The sequence below is a fragment of the Myripristis murdjan genome, chromosome 1 (assembly GCF_902150065.1).
Source record: "Myripristis murdjan chromosome 1, fMyrMur1.1, whole genome shotgun sequence".
NCBI lineage: Eukaryota > Metazoa > Chordata > Actinopteri > Holocentriformes > Holocentridae > Myripristis > Myripristis murdjan.
Window position 1 is genome coordinate 36319776 of NC_043980.1, and position 21466 is coordinate 36341241.

The following is a 21466-nucleotide window of genomic DNA, read 5'->3' on the forward strand; positions in this document are numbered from 1 at the left end:
GGTATGTATTCATTAAATAGTACTAGAAGCGATAGATTAACAGCAAAATGTAAAGGAAGGAAGAAGAGAAAACAAACAAACCAACCCTGTATCTGTTTCAGTTATGAACTCAAAAGCAGAATAAAAGAAAAGATTTCAGTAGAAAATGTGTAATTGTGCCATAATCAGCTTTCCAAGAGACAATGGACCAAAAGCAAAGTATACTATCCATATTTCATAACAGTATTTCTGTTTAGTATGACATTTGTTATTAAAATACACAAATTTCTAACAGACATTCATGTTTTACAAAATAAATGTGTATCTCATTTCAATAACATACTTCATAAAAGTATATTCTTATGAATAAATAATACACTACTGCTGTTAGCATCATAGAACAGCAAACCAATCTCAGATATATAAGCAAAACCAAAACAATGTTGCTTATTACATTTTTTCCCCTCTCTAGTTCATGCTCACTTTCCCTCTACATTATGTATTCGACTTGTATAAATAAATGTAATCCAAAATGTTTAATTTACTTGATGTATATGTTAAAAAAAAATAATAATAAAAAATAGAAAAATGAAAAGAAAAATGAAAAACCTGTACACAGTTTCTTCTGGTTTTCACAGAGCACAGTATGTGTCAGCAAGGTCCAACATGCACAGGTATAAAGCTCAAAACCATTGAGTCCCGAATGGTTAAAAAAAAAAAAAAAGAAAAAAGGAAAAAAAAAATCAATGGCACAGCTGGACGAGTAATCCGATCCAGAGATTAGACAATGTATGTGGGGAGCTCTGTTGAGAATTTCACATGTACGTGAGGTTTCATACATCCTGGTGGGAACAGAAGAAAAAAAGATTTTGTGTTAATGGCAACAATTAGAGTAAGTAATATTCAAAACATCTCCAACGAAATTCATATTGTATTTTTCAGCCATGCAAAGCGGTTTTTCCATAGGACAGTAAATCTGATTAAAGGACACATGGCGATAAGATGTACAAGTCAACAGAAAAGACATGCAGCACCTGTAATAACAGCAAAGTAATAGAGAGCAGAGACTAACAGTGAATGGGTATTAAAGCGCTAAGTAGGTATTAATATGCTAATCTAACTTAATCTCTGTTTGTTTCCACATTTACACCCACTTCAATAAAACCTTTCAGAGCACCTCATAATTCCAAGGTCATGGCAGGGCAGAGCCGTTACCAGCTCATGCATTAAACCAAATGCTTTTCGGTTTTCTAGATGATCGGGACCCAGCGAGCGCCGCCCTGATGAAGAAGCAACATGGGGGACCGCTGTTGTTGTCGGAAAATTACACTCATCTGCATTCTCAATTATGTTTCATGGGGAATGTAACCTTTCCCTAACCTTAACCTCGTGTTTTTGATGTCCAAACCTGACCTTTTCCTAACCCTAACCCAGTGTATTTTGTGTCATACTGCACCTTTATGCCTGGAAAAAGTTCAATATGACCTGCACTCTGGAAAAATATGTTCCTCTCTTATTTATTGTTCAGCGTGACGCATGAGAGCTTCAGCTTTCCTCAGTAGCTGCGTCAAACCTATCTCTAACCTTAACCAAGCAGTTTCAGTAAAAGCTGGCTAAAATGCCGCCCGACGTGATTTAGATAAAGTATGTTAATGAGAAACATTTTCATAACATGTCAGATTCAAACATAATCTGTGAGAGAATGTGTTTTCCCCTTAACGTAATTGAGAATGTAGTTTAGTTGTATGGGAACCAAATTTTTAGTAGACGAGGATGTAAGGCGGCTGGCAAAATTTGTTTCTTGTTTCTAGCTAATTTTCACTTATTTCAAGTGAATTTTCACTTTTTCCACGGGCAAATTTTGCCAATGAAACAAGCAAATTTTCACTTGTTTCAAGTGAATTTTCACTTGAAACAAGAGACAATTGTCTAAAAACAAGTTACTTCTGAGGTGATCATGTCTTATTTTAAGTGTAATGAGATATTTTGACTAGTAATAAGCCATTTTTGACTTGAAATAAGACAAATAATCTTGGTAAGATTTTGAGTTTTTGCAGTGTACAGCGTAGCACCAGTCTTCTCCAAATTCAGGTTCACCCACCTGACCCAAACTCATTTTTACTTACTTTTCTCTGAAACTTGCAAAAAACCTCTTTTGATTGGCGCAATCAATTTGCTGTTTCTACATGATAGCCAGTAAGCTGATATTTCTGGGAGTATGTGTGTACACAAAGGCAGGACAGGACTGTGCGTGACATTAATGATGCATTCCAGCATTAGCAGCGATTACCAAGAACCAGATGGGCACTATTTGTAATCATCATCACACAGAGAAGTTACCTTGACCTATCTGAATTTCACGTATTTTATTGAATTTGATTCTTCACAAACAAGAAGTAATAAAGGGAAATGTGTTTTCAAATGAACCCGCTGTGTTAGAACTAATGTCAGAACAAACATGCACAGGCACATACGTTATCGAGGTGTGTTAAAGAGGGGATAGTGTTGAAGAGAACACTGGGTTACAGTTTTTACAGGAAAGCAACTGTAGATTTCAAAAATATCCACCATACTCATTTCGCTTTAGCCTTCGCTCATAATTAGCCCTCGCACTTAGGTGGACTGAACCCACTGCTCTTCTGAGAAACACAGAATGAGAAACACGGGATGAGCCTCATGAAGCAACCATGTGGAAGCAACGGCATGAAACACGACAACCAAGGGAGGCAACATAAAACGGAGGAGTGAAAATCGGAACGAGCAGTTACCGATGGGCCGCGTGTTGAACTCTGTGTCCAGAATTTCCAAAGAAGTCACCAAGTCCCGCTGTGAGTCGGGCGTGCTCTCCGTTGGTCTTGCTGGACTTATCATTTCTTGTTCTTTTTCGTTCTGCATCTGCGCATAGACGTTGAGGCCTGGGATCTTCCTTGAGGAAAGATTTACAATGAGGCAAGGGATAAAGATAGCAGCCTAACTATAAAAGAGAAAGCAAGGACACAGCCTGAGGCCCAGAGGACTGGTGCGCTACGTAAAAAACAGCCAATTATTCGCATCTGGAACCAGGCAATATTCCTTGTTTATTTAATTGCTTTGTTTCTATGCCTTTTGACAGTGTTTGTGAGCATATTTGCATTTGAATCGACATTCATGCTGGTCTGAAAATTCAAAATTCAAAGTCTGAAGTTTTATTATCTTGCTGCTTGTCTTGATCTCGATGGCCATTAGTGCCCTTTTCTCTTTGAACTGCACCTTGGCGAGGTGAAATAATGTAACATTTCAGAAAGGTCAGCCACCCGTGCTCAGAGGGCTTCATATTGATAGTGGCTGAAGGCTGACTGACATTTCTTTTGCAAAGAGCGGCCCCCGACAAAAGAATTTCAACACGGCTCTCGCGGCGAGAGCGCGAGCAAACCAAATTCTCCATTGAGAAGCTCCCGGTTCCAGCGCCGACGTTTGACAGACAGCGATCAACCTTCTCTGTAGCCTTGCTGGCGGCTTTGTTTACCGAGCTGTCAGGATCTCTCCTGCGCGGTTAGACACGTTCCGCCGCCTTCATATCAGGTGCGGCGTGATGGCTATATAGGCCTGACATGTCATAAACACTTTACCTTTTGAATTTGTAGATGACAAATACAGCTAATCCCACAACCACTACCGATAGCAGCATTAGCATGGCCGAGCCGCTGTGGTTCTCGCTGGTGTCCACGAGCGGCGCTGCAGAGACAGGGACACACAAAGGGGGGTCACATAGCATAAATTAAACGCCGCCTGTATTTCCACCCAGCTGAATCATGCAGTGAGCGGTCAACAAGAAAATTGACGCCTATGAATATGAATATACAGTAGTATTGACTTCTCTTACTCTTTATCTTATAAGCCCCTTAGGACAGTAGCAGCATCCCCAATAGGAAGAGGCACACATACTTGTAACGATGCTCATTCTCTGAATGTCTCTGTGTAGCTAAATGGTGGGAGCCAATCACACACAGGGTTGGGGTTCGTTAGTTGACGGGGCAACAGAAATATCAAAAGTACCTGACTGTCCACTGTATCTAGGTGTCTCGATAGGCTTCATGTGCTCATGCTTAGCGTTACGTCCCACTTAGGAAGCATACAGGCCCTCCTCATCAGCTCTAAACATACACAGGCTGTTGTATTGTGTATATAGGTGTCGGGCTTTACCTGCTGATAGGTGCGCTGCGTACACTGTGACTTGGACCCCGGGCCGCAACGTGAACCGCACGAGGTTTTGATTCAAGGCACTGAGCAAAACCTCAGAGAGCTGTTGGGGTGAGACAGCACATGAAGAGCGTCTTTTAAATTCATGGCAATTTAGCCTTGGACAAAATTCATGATCAGCAATATTTTTGTCCAAATATTTCAATATCAATATTGTGACAGCACTGTGCAAATGACTATTAATTAATATGGATATGATGACCAAGCAGTTAGTGTAGTGAGGAAGCTGATAGCTTTTAAAACCAGAAAAGGACAACACTAATACCACATCGTGACATTACGCTATGCAAAATCCCAGATGACACTGTGTTTTATATCACAGCATCGATATAATATTGACGTCGCCCAGGCCTCAGTCATTTTGCAGAAAAACCAAATGTACCTGCCAAAGGTTACTGTTAACGTCATCCAATCTGTCCTCGCTTTGTGTTTTGTTAACTTTGTGCTGACGTCGGTTTTTGCAGGTAATCATCCGCTTTGTTGTGTCACGCCGAAATATAATCGAGTCCAAATATCTTCCTGCCCTTGATGGCACTTCCTAGTGTTTTCTTGATTAAACGCATGCTTAATCAGTTTGTGAGTGATTGCCACAGTAAGCAGCCGTGACCCAAAGAAACCTTGGTTGATATTGCGCCTCCACCAAACCACCCCGTTTGAGGTTATCTGAAAACCTTTTGTGCGCCGGGGAACCTTTCCGCCGCGATAAACGCTGCGTATAACGAAAGATTGCCCGATCCCCCGCTATTCAGAGTGGAAAGCGACCTCCTGGGCTGTGAACATCCGACTTTGACATAAATCAGGCGGATCACGCTGACCCAAAGGAAAACTTTGGAGTCCAATCTCATCCAGTCATAATATGTTTCCCCACAAAGATTATTCAGGCTATTATAAATCTGTACCCCCAGGCCCCTAATTCTCATTCTGAATCTTAAAGTGATATATGGTTGCTTTTTTTAAACAAAGTGTTGGACTATTATAAAACATGCCACTGTTTTCTCGATCTAATCTGCATCCCTCAAACAAGGAGAGAGCAGCGTTGCATAGAGAAGACACAGGCTAAACAAATTCCTCCATTTTCTCCCTCCAGATCTCTCTTTTTTTTTTCCCCGATGCAGAAGCTTCATTTATCTTATCTGCCTCATTTGCCAAATTAATTGTGATATGAGTAATTTCTGTAGTCCTTCATCCTCCCTTTATATTTCTTAGCAGTTTAAATTTAGACTATGTGATGAATAATTACTTTTTCCTACTGTGTACCAGGGTCAGTAAATCTATTATACATTCTAATAAGCAGTCCACGCTCTACACTTTCAAGATGCCAGCCTTGAATGAAGATTTATTACCAGCTTGTATAGGAGGGGATCTTTCCAAGCAATCAGCCAGGTGTGAGAAGGGAGGGGAAGCGAGACCAAATTGATTCCTTCCCCGGTTCTCTTTTCTGGACATGCCCGTGGAACGCTTCCCACGGAGAGCAGATCTTACATTATTATCAGTCATTATCTATTACGCGAGGCTCAGAGCTAATTCAGTCCATCTTGATACATTTGTGATTTATTGGACAGATCAGCCACGACCATCTCTTTGTCTGGCTTTTTGGGCTCCTTTGAGAGTGAGGGCCCCACACCCTCACAGCCACGGGATGTGACTTGAGGGAGTTTAAAAGTCATTCCCCTTGATGGCTTGTGAATACTTGTCAGGCTTATTGATGAGTCTATTGTGGAGATTCCTCAGGCGAATTCTAGAATTAGACCCATGCAAAGGGCCGGACATGCTTCAGTGGACCAACATTGACATCTGCTGGAGGAAAAGAGGAACTCAAGCCTGGGATGATGGCATGGGGCTCTAATTACCGGACATGCCGCACCTACAAAAAGACACATGACTCGCCTATATGACACACAAAACACCGCAACGAAACCGTCTACGAGTGATTTCACACCTGCACAAAGCTTGGAACAACATTGAGCGTGGCTCTTGTTGTGACATCGGAGTGAGAATAACAAGGTGACATAACAAGGTCTATCCACCCACGCAAGTACTGTCGAGGTGTCGGGGGGGGGGGATGAGAAGAAAAAGATGGCTTTGTTGTGCGTTTGCGGTGGCAGAGTGAGCAGGAGATGTTATCGACGATGATCTCACCTGATCTAAATGAGCAGCGCTCTTCTCTGGCTTCCCCTCAGTTAACTGTTTGTCTGGCAAAAGGAAAAACTCTGCTGCTGTGGGCAGACCTGGCAGGATGGTGACCAGAAGCTGATCCTCTCTCACGCCCGTGGCCTGGTGGGGAACAAGAGGACGAGGAAACAAAGGGGGAAGGAGTTCACTCAGCATCACGTTAATTCATTTGGAACACTGACGGGATGGGATAGTCACCAATTTCATGAACACGGATAAAATATCCAAAGAGTTGCTTACATCTTTTTAACTGTTTTTGATAAGTGTGTTTTTGAAAGTGTTGCTCTTAGAGTGGACATTTGATTTGTTTATATATTTCTGTGTTCTTGTAAATCTGCAGGACACGACTTGGAAAAATGTCATTCTGCTAGTTTTTTTCGCTGATGGAAGTACATGCCTCCATAACCAATCACCCATAATGCATTGGATGGGTTACTGTTGTGTATTTCACATGTAAACAGGCAACATGGCACTGGTTGGGTTATTATTTCCATGTTTAACAGTTCATAGTGATGGTATTTTCGCTTGAGATTTTCAATACAAAAGGATGTAATGTGAAAGATCTAAGGCTTGTACAAATGGAAACCATTTGATTTAGTTAATTTTTCACTGATACTTCCAATTGCCTCCGCTGCTTGTTCCAGCTTTATTTGTTGTTAATTTTCTTCATGTCTTAAACTAACATGTCATCTTTTGATTTGTACCTTTTTTTTTTGCAGTGCCACGGGTTGTCATCGAAAAGTGATATCAATAACGACAAAATCGACGCTCTGAAATTCACAGAAAACCGAAGAGTTTATTTTTGGCATCATTTTTGATTTTGCGGCATCAAAAAGCCTGAAGAGTTTCTACTTTTTTATTGACATTTCTCTGAAGAAAATTGAAGATGATCTGATTCTGCTTTTGATGGATAAATGCTAAATTTATCCAGCATGAGGCTTTGGTCCAGCATTAAAATGAGTCCCGGTGATAGATTGAAAATGTTATGTTTGTCAATGCATGCACACCTGCGAGTAAACCTAACGCATATAAAACATACTGAAGTAAAAAAAAAAAAGTGTTACAGAAGTCTTACAGAAGATTCAGAAAATGTCTGCATTTTGAGAAATCTATTAAAAAAAACAGGAAGTTAATGATGTAAAAAATACACCACATGTCACGTGTGGGTTTGATGTATGTTGCATGAAGCTCTCGTGTTAGCGCTTCCCTCCAGGTCAGATCACAAGACTCTTCCAGAAACCTCCACATCCACAGTTTACATATTCATAGGCTTGCTTGTAGAGCCCGCTACAATCAGCATGGTTTAGGACTGTTTTTTTCCCCCTCTCTACTTCTCCTGTCATTTATCATCATAAAAGTCACATTCATGTCTCAGAGCCCTGGCGGGTCACGCTCCGTTCCAAGGCTCTCAGAGGTCCAGTCAACCGCTGACAGTATTTACCGGGGTGGAGGAGCGGAGTGGCGGATGTTCCATGAAAAGACCTGAGAGTGAGTTACCTGGATCAGAGAGTTCTTGATAACACGGCTCACGTCGAGCCTCCACTCTGCCACGTCGGGGTTGTAGTCGTCCAGATTTGATGAAAAGGCGAGCAGATGGGATCTGAAATATTCTGGAGGGGGAAAGAAAGAAAGAAAGAAAGAAAGGAAAGCTGTAAGGTATGATTTTGTTTTTCATCCGGCATTAAATATGGGGTTCAGACTTTTGATTCACACGGCTGAGCTGAAATCCACCCATACCGATAGCATTCACTTATATATATATATATCTCATTAAGTGGATCCTGGTGACATATCTTGTCACTGTGTTTACAGAGCTACAAAATCCCAACGGAGGAGGAGTCACAGACTCGGCTCACCGTGGACAGCGATGGTTTTTCTGTCCTGCAGAATAGTGTTCCCCGCAGACACCTGCACGGTGACTGTATTGATGCCTTCCCTGGAGAACGTACATGCCACACTTCCCTCCAGGGTGATTACGGGCTGGTGGCGGTGGTGGTGGTGTTGCAGGTGGGACGGGGGGGGGGCATGGGAGAGAGAAAGAGAGAGAGAGAGACAGAAAAAGAGAGCGAGGAGGTGAGGGAGAGGGAGAGAGAGGGAGGGAGGTTCCCGAGAGAGACCCTTATCAACGCCTGGTTAACATCTCACACTGCTGTTATTTACACTACAGAGGTGTCAGCCTGCTGGCATACTCACAAACACACGCACGCACACATACACATGTACGCACATGCACGCACACGCACACACACACACACACTCAAAGAGCTCTGCAACGATCTCAGCTGTGCAGCATACAGTATAGGGGTCCACTGAGAGTTCCCTGTGTGACACCAGCAGCTCTTTCCTGTCATTACTCACGTCTCTATTTGTTTTTCAAATAGCTCTGAGATGCTAATACTGCCTCGATTTATCATCCACCGGCATAACAGGCTGTCCTGGCGGCAGGGCTCTGTTGCGGCTGAACAAACACAGCCACCACAATTATGAAGACAGGCATTGTTAACACGGTGAAACTGCAGGACTCTGACATGCAGCACTTTTGGCACATCTGATAGTCCAGCGGGAACGGAGCTAAGTATTGGGATTCGCTCTTTAATTCAGGGTTGCATGCCAACTCTCATACTTTGCAACTGGAGACACATGTTTGCAGTGTTTTACAACCGTGCCCCAGCTTCCTGCATAGCCATAAAATACCATCTTGCTCGAGTAAAATGACACTTTATATTAGTGATTCAGGGCAAATTTAGGAGATGTACCCTAGATGAACATCTGTCTGTGGGACTGATGTGCCGGTTAGGATGTCAGAGTAAGAATTTAAAGTCTCAATGAAACAGCATTTTGAGGGCCTCCTGCTTCCTTAATGTGATGTATTTCCTGATGAAACATGTTACTGGGGCAGGGCCGAACGAGGAGAGACATCTTTCAAAAGACTAATGGTTCATCAGTGAGGCGTTTTTCTTTGATGGGAGGTGTGTGATTGTTCATTGTTGATGGTGTTTTCATGGCTTGAAAAATCTGTTCATGCCTCCCAGTTCCTCACAACATCACCACTTCCAGTGCACGGTAACCCTGTGGCTTTGTAATTTCACAACACGTTTCAATTTCAAGACTTCACGATACATTTTTTATGAAGTGAGGAATACATCTTATTTGATTAGTTTGTAAGATTTTTAGGTTGCAGAATTGTGAACATTAAAATAATCATTATGCCTCACACTACACATCTTGGTTTAGTCCAACCATCTCCGCCCTCTGTCCCACTGAGGGCCAACCAGAGAATGCTTTGTTTAATAATATCTCTTTAGACATGGGACGTGATCTAGCAGAAAGTACCTGTTGACACCTGTTGATGTGGTAAATTCCGGAAATTCCTACTCCGTAGATTCCATCTCTTTACATGGACCTTAGTGGTTAAAAATTACACTACTCACAAAAATTTAGGGATATTTGGATTTCGGGTGAAATTTCAGGATGAACCCAAAATGCATTATAACCTTTCCAGGTGAACTTAATGTGACCTTCTGTAAACTTTTGAATGCACATGTCCAACTGTTCAGTGTTTCAGTACTTTTTGCACAAGTTGCTGTTCTCTAACAAGGAGTTTAACGGCAAAATTCACATCAGGTGTTTGATGCTCCAGCTCATCGAGGTCGTATCATTAGGGAACGGCTGCTGGAGACTGGGGTACCTCAGATGGAGTGGCCTGCACTCTCAGACCTGAATCCCATAGAAAACCTATGGGATCAGCTGAGTCGCCGTGTAGAGGCTCGGAGCTCTGTACCCCAGAACCTCAATGTCCTGAGGGCCGCCCTTCAAGAAGAGTGGGATGCCATGCCTCAGCAGACAATAACTCGACTTGTGAACAGCATGAGACGTCGTTGTCAAGCTGTAATTGATGCTCAAGGGCACATGACAAGTTATTGACACTGACATTTTTTGTTGTGGTATATCCACCACTGTTGTTGGCTTTTGTTTCAAGAAATTGTTTGAGATGAGGAAATCACCAGTGTATGCTTCTACTTAAATGCCCTACTTTCATGATATAATATCACTGTAGCGTGAACATTTTCCATTTTCCATAAATTTCACCCAAAAGCCAAATATCCCTAACTTTTTGTGAGTAGTGTATGTGCATGACATACAGTCTTAAAGTCTTAAATGTTTTATGGGTCACATGTCGTTTCATGGTTAACAGTCACTTTACCATGTTCTGTACACCTGGAAGAAGTAGTAACAGGAGTTGGCATACAAATTTAGGAAATCTTTTCAAGTTTATTGTTAAGCACGTGAATATTCTGGCATGAAAAATGTGCCATTTCATTTCATTGCTACTTTAAAGTGGCAGCAGCTATCATTAATAAAGCCAGACCATACATTTGTGCATCTGATAAATCAATCAAGTGCGCAAGTTCAAAGCTCAAATATCAAATTATCGCAAATTAACAAGGGCACCATTTTTGCAACCCCCGCCGCACACAAATAGTTCAATAAAATCACGCCTGAGAGCAGAATCTAGTCGCCACCCAGTTAATTACACAGCAGCACAGCCGCGGCAACAGCACAGACTCAGGGAGAGGTGGGGAACATTACCTCTGTGTTATTTCCGATCCACCAGATGTAGGTGACCGTTCCCACTTGGCTGGGCAGCAGCACAGCAGTCAGGTTCACTTCCTTATTCTTCACTGCCACAAAGGGAGCCGCGAGATGGATATACTCCAGCTGACCTACTCAGGCACACAAATACATCACAGAGTGAACTCGATGCACTGCGCCACTCGGTGCACGGAGAGGAAAAAAAGAAGAAACAACAACTTTACCATTTCACTGCAAAAAAAAAAAAAAAAAACAGAAGAAGAGTGGGTGGGGAGGATGGGGAAGTGGGGGTGTGTGTGGGGGGGGTCAGAATTCCCTCCTGCGCTGGGACCGTTGGCTGCCATCTGTGTGTTATTTCTCATCCGTGGCACTCCTGAGCCCGTGGTGGCTCTATTTGTACGGCTGGCACACAGGATTGACAGATTGGAGGGGGCTCGGCGCTCCCTGATCAATAAGTCAGCTCTGTTACATCTGTCACCTCCGAATACACCGGGGGTGGTCAGCCCCGTCACTTGGAGACAGCAGAAACGTCCACGGGTTGAGTGGCTATGAAGGCTAAGCCGACTTGAGAGGAATCGTAATGGGATTTGTTCTATCTCCACCGCTTGTTTGGCCACGGGAGCGGAGCGCGTTCCATACACAGATAAAGTACAGAACGCGGCAGGCTGCGTACGAGTTGACAGCCGCAATTTCTGTGAATGTGATAAATTGTGAAGAGGATCCTCGAGTGTGACTCAAAGAATTGGAGAAACTGAGGTCCAACACACACTCGCACACACACACTCACACAAACCCAAGAGTATCTCACATGTGACATGCAGGTAGAGGACGGCGCTCTCTGACCCCAGGCTGTTCTCCCCGGTGGCGGTCACCCTGTAGATCCCCACCGCTTTGTAGACGTGCTTGATCCCGTCCTCGATGGAGCTCACGTTGGAGTAGGTGAGGGCGTGGCCGTCGCCGAAGTCCAACGTGATGCTCGTCCTCGCCCCGTCGCCCTGCGCACAACGAAGCCGTTGGTGAAGGCGCTCGGGTTAACTCAGCCCACAGGCACATCGTTTTCTTGCTTTTAAGCAGCGTGTCAAAGAGCTACTGCTGTGCACAGGGAGATCAAACTCCGCGTCAGCACCTCAGGTCGTTAGTGTTAAAATCTTGTTTTTCTTAAAACAAGTGTAAAAAATACAGAGTAAATAAAGTTGGCTGAGATAATCCAACTTGTTTCTAGTGCCTACCAGTCTGTTTACAGAATTTTCAAGTGCAGTGTTTTTGATACTAATGGGTCGATGTGCCTTATTCTGCCTTGAGAAACTGCCTTGGAAACTGCATTATCTCTTTGTTCTAAGAAAAACAACATTTTAAAACTGACCATCGGACTAATAGTTTTTGAAGATTATTTTTGGGGAAATTTCTGCTTTATGTGATAGTGACAGTAGAGAGATAGAAGAGGCAGGAGAGAGAGGGGATGACAGGGCCTGAGCCGGATTTGACCCCAGGCTGCTGCATTAAGGACTCAGCCTTGATATGTGGTTCACGCTCCACCAGGTGAGATATAGGGGCACTCCGACATGGGACTATATTTCAGGTGGAATTTTTTGTAGTGTGGGTCAGTTGGTAGAGCTTCATACACACACTGAAAAGGTATGCATTTGTGGCAACATATTTCATATCAATCTGCCCAATGTAAATACTCCATTTAGTATAACAGGCTATCAGTAGAATTTTTGCTTATGATCAACTTTGCATCGCTTAGGGTTATGCTGACTCTCAGAAGATAAATAATTGATACTATTTTGAATCTTAACTTTGGACAGTCCAAATAAAGTTGCACCAACTTATTTCATCAGTTACAGTTAAATAAAAGCACCACCATGTTGCATACAGGAAGCAGTATGTACTTTTTGTACTATTTTTGGGCATCTCTGCTGTAGTAGACAGGTACGGTGGAGAGAGAAAGGAAAGACAAGGCAGAGAGAGTAGATGGCAGAGATGTACTTTTTCAAGTTAACATTCATGAATAATGACAGTCCATGGAGGAACTGGCTCACCTCCTCCAGGAAGACGAGGAAGGTAACGTTGGTGCCAAGCGTGGCTGTCAGCGTGCCTTCGCTGGTGACCAGGTGGAGACCTTTGGGTGCCTGGATGGGACACTGCTGCCTCCTGGCTGTGTACTCCGCAATGACTCCAGCTGTGCAGTTATTAGAAACCACTTTCCTGTAGCTGGAGGTTGAAGAATACACATGTACACACAGTTATCAGATTTGCGTGACTGTGCATACATACATGTGCACGAAGAAAAGCGCAAATATGCAGAAACACAAATACAAAACCACAGAGAGGCAGATTTATTCAGACTTAAAAGTTGCTTATTATTATAATTTCAGATGCCATAAATGTATCTTCATGTTTCGCATCGGTTATTTTGCTTGGAGCAGAAGATTTAATTTAAATTTTCACAATAATATGACGCCTATGTCCGTTGTTTGAGTGACAACTTGTGTTTTAGAGACTATTGGAATTTCAGCACCAGGCGCTGTCCGCTGACGTCATTTGTTTTTGCATGTTAAGCGTCCACGCTGCACCTCGCTGATGCGCTTATTCACCCTCGTATCCAGATATAACAAATAAGAATTTAGATCGATTGAAATGTTTCTGTTCTGAAAAATGAAGTTTCCAAATAAAGAGCTTTTTTGAGACTGTCAGTCTGATTTTTAAAAAGTATAATTTATTTTTTTTATTTTCATTCTCTAGTTCAAACAATCTCACGGGCCAGATGTTTTTGCTTGTGGGCCACATGTGGCCCGGGGGCCGCTAATTGCCGACCTATGCTGTCGGATAATACAATAGTTGCCATGACGTTTGGACTGTTTGGGTGCTGTTTAGTTTTGAAATCCTCTCAAATCTTACTTATCACTGCCTGTGTTGCCCTAATGAGAGGAAACCCACTAGTGTGACGCTCCATGTAGATCACAACAAATGCTCGCCATTGAAAAAGGCAAAAGAGTGCGGTTCGCTCTTTGCATGTGGTCAGTGTGTGCAGGCGAGAATGTTAACAAGCTGTTCTCTGACAGGCATCAAAAATGTGCCGCGGCATGATGAGGCTTCTCTGGAGATGAGAGAGAGAGAGAGATGGGGGCCTGATGACAGCTAAAGCTGGCTGAAACGCGTCAGTGGCAATTTTGATTTCCACACACTTGGATTGAGTTCTCCTCACTTTGACAAAACACTCTGACACACTGTCTCTCGTTGTCCCCATACAGCATATGCATTGATCTCTGGCAAAGCCGCACCATATCATGCACTTTTAGAATGTACAAGGAGAGACTTTCTCTTCTTATGCATTTGGCCAAAAAAAAAAAAACATGTGTAACAGTATTTGTAAATGCTGTTTGACCCAGATCGAGTTATTCCCCATGCTTCCTACTTTGTTGCTTCATGCTGGTTTTAAAAGTGTGTGTCTAATTATTCAGACCAAATTATGCTCCTCCAGTCCTTGTTCTCTCCGAGATGCTATTAATGTACCCTGAACTATTTAGGCCCAGTGTACCATTCAATGCCTACGAGTCAGCATTGAGTGTGTGCGCTAATTCCGCTGTGCTCTCGCCCCGTGCTTACCCAGTGCTGTTCAGAAAAGTCATTCCTGTGGTGCAGCTCCTGGACATTGATGATGGATGGAACCAAAAGGCAGGGGTGCACTTGCCATCAGTTCGCCTTTCATAGCCATAATCACTGTAATGATCCGGGGAAAACGCACAAAAACAGCTATTCAGTCAAGCGCCACCGAGGGAAACTCCAAGACGAGACATTTGTAAACAGACAACGTGGTTCTATTTCATTCTAAAATGAGATATTCACTATTTGAAAACGGTGACATCTACTCTGTAAAATGATTGATAGCAAGAGACAAATTGAGACGGCTTCCAGAGAATTATCTGTGTTTTATAATTTCAGAGAATTACAGCAGCTGCTTTATATTTTGGAGCTGGTGGATAAAGAAACTATTGATAATTGTTTGTTTGTTTAATTTCAGAATAACAAAACGCAGATTTTTAGGAATGAACGCTGGAATGCAATCTTTATTAACAACAACTGCACTGAGCACTTTTTGAACACAACCCACAAGTTGTTTGTCCTACAAATTAAAAGGCAATGCAGCACTGTGTCCCCAAAATGATAGAAACAAATTGCTCCAATTAGCGTTACATGCACACAGATGCAAAAGTGTTGTGATTGTTAATGAAAGCTATTAGGCTTGGTGATTTATGGTTTTGATGGTGCTCATTCCAAGTACCGCCTCACTCAAGGGGCCCGGAGAGTTGGGAATAAAGCGAGAGAGAGAGAGAGAGAGAAAAAAAAAAAAAGGGCTACATTAATACTGCTGATAATTCAAAGAAAACAGGTTGCGAGGATGTGGCAAAAACATTCTCTGCAAGTGCATCTCAAATGAAAAGAGCCATGGGCAGCAGCTACAAAAGCGGCGGCGAAGTATGGCGGTTTCTCTGTGCACAGTGCCCTTCAAGCTGTGAATGATGGCACGCATTCAAGCAAAAGCAACTGAATATTCTGGTAAATCGTACTCGCGCACACACACTCACTTGCACGCGCGTGCACACACGCGGACGCGCGCATGCTCATTCACATGCAAACAGACAGACAGACGCACAAATGCGCAGCCCCCCCCCCCCCCCCCCCCCCCCCCCCCCCCAAACACAAACACACACACACACACATGCAAAACCCACACACACACACACACACACACACACACGCAAAACCCACACACACAAAACCCACACACAGCTTGGAGTTGAGCAGTTGACTGGTTTCCATTTAGCAGGGGCAGCCTCCAAGAGAATCTGCCAGAGCTCCTCTACAATTATAATCTGGAGGACCTTATCCATGACGGTGATCTTTCATCTTTTCATCCCTTGCTTAGGCCCACTTTCTTAAACTCCACTACATATTGCAGATGCACTGCAACGATTGATAGGCCTCAGGCTCGCGGCAGAACAAATAGCAACAATGTTCTTGGGTAATATAAGGCTCTAGCTGTTTATTGTTCTGCAGTGCCCACAAGCACTTGGCATATTTTTTTTTTTTTTTTTCCTTTTCTGGCGGAAAAATCCCCCCCCAAAACAGCAGCCACTCGCACAATTCCCCCAGCCAACTGAATGTTTCAAACACAATGGCGGGCCCAAATGATGCCTGGTGATATGCCAAAGGCTCTGCTATAGCAAGTCTCACCAGAACGTGGTAACATTTCGCAATATGCAGCCACCAGGACGAATTCTGCTGTTTTACGCTGTTTACAGATAACAGCTGACAATTGAGGGGCCTCTTCCCTCCTCTGTTGTCTGATCACTTTCACTTAATTCCACATTTTTTTTTTTTTTTTTAATTTTATTTAAACAGGCAAGATATTTTGGTTGTGTTAAAAGAGCCTTGCAAGAAACCCAAGGACGCTTTACACAGATAGAACGGAAAAGATATGAGAATCAGAAATACTTTATTGATCCCTGAGGGGAAACTGGCTATGACCAAGCAGATAGATGCAAACACAACAGCTAGAACAGCTCAGACCATTAACATCTGTTCACTTTAATGTAGCCTTTAAAACCAGAATCACTACATTACAATATCATGAATCCCAGATATTTAATTTCATATCACAATGTCAATATAATATCCTGATATTGACCAAGCCGGACAAAAATGATCCAAACCATCATTTTGTTTTGGTAAATTTGTTATGGTTTAATGTAATGCAATGCAGCCTTTGAAATGAGAAAAGACAACACTTACGCCATGTATTATGATATCAAAAATCCCAGATGATATAACGTCTTACATCACAACATCAATATACCGCCCAGCCTCGCTTTGAGCTATTGACTGCTGAGCAGTCTGACTGCAGCAGTCAGGCTTTCAGTGCCTCCGAGCAAGACACTTCAGCTATAGCTGCTAAGGAAGAGGAAAGTTTACTGTTTACTCCACTGTTGCTGAAACTTTTTTCCACAGAGTTTTGGGAATCAAACTTGCAACCTTTTCACCTTTTGCAAAAGTATGTATATACAGATCAGCCAACTTGCCAGACAGAGGGAGTGCCAGTATACATGTGTGTATATATATCGGCAAGAGAACAATTGTCAAAATGCTGACTCACCATTCAAAGTCAGCCTCTGTGCAGTCACAGGGCCCTGAGGTCATCGAGACAGTGTACGTCTTTCCCATAACGCACCTGGCTGTGGGCTTCACCTTCCGGTAGATTCTTTTCACTCCCATGAGGCACGGCTCACCCTGTCGTCCGGATTTCAAAAGAGAATTGTGAGGAAGGTAACAGGGAAAAAAAAAAAAAAAAAAAAAAAAAAAAACAGAGCTGCTATAGTAAATGGCTAGCCACCATAAATAATTTACATGGTGCAACGAACCATGAGTGCATCTCGCTGTGTGTGTAAGAAGCACCGTTGCCTTGCTTAACTTTGGCTCGTTCTGCGTTCCTGTTCACTGAGAGTTTGTGGGCTCTCGCTGTGTGGTGTGCTAAACTTAACAAGTGCTGCATCGCAAGCCTTACACCGGAGGAATGTGCTGCTTGAGTTCTTTTTCAGACACAGGAATGAGTTTTTCTTTTTCTTTTTTCTTTTTTTTTTTTTTTTTGTGGTATACAGTATTGAGCTGAACGAATAAGAAGGATCTTGAGCTCCAAAGCTGCCAGCACCCAATCCATTTTTAGCAACGTATCTATGTGTGGGGAATGAATATAAAATCAGTCGGAGTGCAAAACACGATGGGAAGATAACACACAAGCTGGTTTCAGTGGATGCTCTATCTTAAACTGCTGTTCTGTGTTTTTTCTACATTGCAGGAGCATTCTTTGTCTGTGCAATAGGTGTCAGTAGTGAGATGCTGAAAAATCTGACTGGCTCTGCTACACAGCTGGATACCCAACCACTGGAAATGCCTCCAATGTCCTGAATGGTCTTAAAACACAAGCATCATGCCTCTCTTCTGGAAGCAGACTAGGGCTTACCCCTTTTCTGAGAGAGGGTACCCCTGTAATGTAGGTGCGGGCAGTCGTCCACCTCCATGCTGTATGTTTTGATCATTAGCTTACCCTGAGCATATGGCTGCTTAAACCAATTACAGAACTGCACACTGAAGAAAGGAACGGTCTTAAGTCTCTGTCTTGGCTTTAGGCCTGACCAGGTTGAAGGGTTTGGGTGAGGTTTAATGTATGCAGGGGTGGATTCACTCAAAGCATCAGCAGGAATTAGAGGAGAATATGCAAAAGTGCTTTGGGAGCCGAGAGACGTCCAGCTTTAGTCCACTCACTACACCGCCGGGCTGAAAGCAGAAGGCGTAAGCCGGGGATCAAACATTACCCCGGCGATGAGGCCTGGCATTTGATCAAGAGGTCCTGCTCTTGCTAACCTTTCCATCAACCGAACTTTTACGAGACATTGCTTTGGATGCGAGGACCTCCGTCGCATTTATGCACCAGGCTTTAGATGATCTAATTTTCCAGGAAGGAATTGACATCTTCTTTTCAAATAATAGCTCATTAAGTCAAAACTTTAATCCTCTTTAGGGCTTTTGTTTATGCAGCAGATTGGAGAGGGTTGGACCACAGGCAAAGAGTGCTGACTGTTAAAAAAAAAAAAAAAATAGTCAAATAGACTATTGTCAGACTTTGGCACCAATGTGTATCTTGGAAAATACTCTCAGAATGTACTCAAAACATGAATGAATCGCATGGACTCACACGAAAGTGGTTAAGAGTAATTAAAAACGCCTAACAAATTCCTTGCTCGTTGAAATTCTACAATTGTGTTTATGAGCTGTAATATAGTGAGAGAATATATTTTCACATTTTCACCTCTGATCTAGATTTTTCTACCGCATGGGAAAAACAAACAAACAAACAAAAAAAAGGCCGTGGGATGGGAGCTGAACATGCCCACCCGTCATGGATCGTACCTGGTTGTGCAGGTGCCAGGTCTGATAATCCGCCTCCGTACACCTCCGGTTGAAAATGGACCTGAAGTCTATCTTCACCAGCTGCCACTCGGAACGATGACTGACATGGCCGAATATACTGGAAAATAGCCAAGCGCACCGCCTTGTCAGGTACACACATAGCATGCTGCAGGTAATGATCAAGCAAGCACATCCTACGGAAGAAAACTGACGGTAAAGATAGCATCTGGACACCATACTTCACCGTGCCTCTTGTGTTTGTTTTCTGTACAGGGAGTCTGAAATGATCCTGACATTGTGCCTCGACTTTGTGGTTGGAGGAAAAAAACAGCAGCATGCTCTCAAAGTTCTTCTTCTGAAAACGTAAAACCATACAAATCGAATGGGAGTGGAACAAACTTTCCCATTCCAATCAACATAGAAGGATGGCCAGAGCGGCGGCTGTTTTTATTTGAATTCTCCCATTGCAAAGAATGACAGTATGAAGCATGGACAGGTGTCTTTTGGACAGGTGTCTTTTGTGCACCGCGTCTGTTACCATGCCGCTAAATGGAAGAGGAGGATTTTACAGACTTTGCAGAGGAGGAACTATTTGGATGTCAGCCCCACTGACGTGTTATCCCCGTCACAACAAACAACAATCGCCAACATTTCTTCTGAACAAGTCAAATGACCATGGCAAACAGTTCAATGTCCGTTCTACTCCCATTCAATTTCTAAAAGGCATAAACTAATCAGAATGAATATTTTGTATGGTCGAAAAGAATCAGAATCCAAGGTTATGAGACTAACCAGATAAATATTCCATCTCGGGCTAAATTGAGTGGGTGTGTTTCTCTGCGCTGACCCCCTCACCATTCATACCACAACAAATTTATCACAATCAATCTGTCAATTAGCTCGCGGGGCACCCGACCGTGACAGGCACTTACTGTAAAAATGAGTACAAATTGATAAGAAAACAGTGCATGATGGTCTTATGAGGACTAATGGCATGTCTGCCAGCCGAGAGACTCCACGCTCTCGAGAAGTGCCTATTCTCAGTACAAAAAAAAAAAAAAAAACACCCCTCCAAACATTTTCTGAACACTGCCCTGTCCTCGTCCCGCTTCCCCAAACGCCGTGTCTTGTACAACTGAGCGTTCCAACAGATAGGAGGGAGTAAGTAATGCCTCTCTTTCTCTTCTCCTATTCTCCTCTCTCCCTCTCTCTCCTCTCTCTCATTGCTGTGTCTCCAGCTGTGCCCCATCATTCTCCCAGAGTGCTGACTACAAAGTCGACTGTCAGTCTGTCATTTCTGACAGGTGTCATGAAACATTGATGTAATGGCTGTGGAAATCCTTTGGTAACATATCCCGAAGTTCTAAATCTCTGCCGCAATAAGGGAATAATGCTGTGTCATACCATATGCACGCACTTGAGCTCTGGGCTATTCTAATAATAAATGTGAAAGAACACAAAAGGGAACTTCATAAATCTGGTTTCTGAGGACACACAGAAAGATAGTCGCTGCTCTTCCCACTTTCTAATGCCGTTAAAACTTTCTGAGACCAACTTTCTTCTCCCTTTTTTTGTTCCCAGGCGTTATTTTTTGATCATTTTGATCATTTTCCCTCATGTTCTTCAAATGGACAGTTATGCTGTCGCTGGCTGCCAAAGCATTGATCTTCTGTGATCATAATCTAGAGACAGCCAGTTTTGATGTTGGGCAGACCTTGAGAGAAATCTTTTTTATTCATGAAAGGAAAACAGGCAGTCAGGAATGCTGAATCTAGCAGGCTTGGATATTGCTGCACACGGTGTGGGCCTGGGTAAAGACAGAGACATGCATATATGCGCACACACAAAAAAAGTAACACGCATGCTATTTATTTTTAATTGGATACATGCAACCTGACTGACTTCTTATTATCCTGGCAGATCTTTGTCACTCACGTCATGATGAGAGTCTCTTCCCCAGGCTCTCCGAGCACCCCGTCCACAAACAGAGGCGAGTTAGTGAAGCTGTACTTGTTCCACTGCCGACCTTCATCAAAGCTTAACCTGGGAACAAAAACAGACATTACACAAGGGGCCGGTGCTAATCCCCCAAGTGTGTACAGAAGCTAATGACCCTGAGGATTGTCTAGCAACTTGATTTCATATTCCACGCGCAGCTCCAACGTGACGCTCGGTGAACTCGGAGCGGGGGAGAGCCGGACTAATTCACGAATTCAAACACGAAAAGGTGAAACTGAATGACAATTGTCAAAGAAGAACATTCCACGGCCGGTGGGGTTTCAAACTAGAATTATATCTAAGACATACTAATTTGCCTTTGTTTGACTAGCATGAGACTTGGAGCTTCCTTCGAGGGAATTAGTCACACCAGGACAAATGGCATCTCAGTCATAATGACTCACCATAGGTGTCGGATGGGAAGTGGAGTGTGTCTTATTGCGACCAGGGCTCCTCCTTGGTTGAGGTACAGCACGGCGTACTCCTCATCAAAGATCTGCAAGGAGAAGAGAGCAAC

The 21466-nt window shown here is 43.2% G+C and overlaps 1 protein-coding gene across 1 annotated transcript in view; it reads right to left on the bottom strand.

Moving 5' to 3' along the window:
• Positions 1–587: 587 nt before the first annotated feature.
• Positions 588–21466, bottom strand: part of sorcs1 (sortilin-related VPS10 domain containing receptor 1) — a 146545-nt gene continuing 125666 nt past the window's right edge. Inside the window, exons 13-27 of the mRNA XM_030062837.1 lie at positions 21354–21445; positions 20887–20994; positions 18952–19069; positions 17141–17274; positions 14593–14706; positions 13026–13197; positions 11792–11978; positions 10981–11114; positions 8247–8370; positions 7888–8000; positions 6358–6492; positions 4162–4261; positions 3588–3693; positions 2748–2905; positions 588–821 (exon numbers count right to left, since the gene is read on the bottom strand). Of these exons, the coding sequence (XP_029918697.1) occupies positions 760–821; positions 2748–2905; positions 3588–3693; positions 4162–4261; positions 6358–6492; positions 7888–8000; positions 8247–8370; positions 10981–11114; positions 11792–11978; positions 13026–13197; positions 14593–14706; positions 17141–17274; positions 18952–19069; positions 20887–20994; positions 21354–21445 (1857 nt within the window). The 3' untranslated portion in view covers positions 588–759. The remainder of the gene's footprint in view (positions 822–2747; positions 2906–3587; positions 3694–4161; positions 4262–6357; positions 6493–7887; positions 8001–8246; positions 8371–10980; positions 11115–11791; positions 11979–13025; positions 13198–14592; positions 14707–17140; positions 17275–18951; positions 19070–20886; positions 20995–21353; positions 21446–21466) is intronic.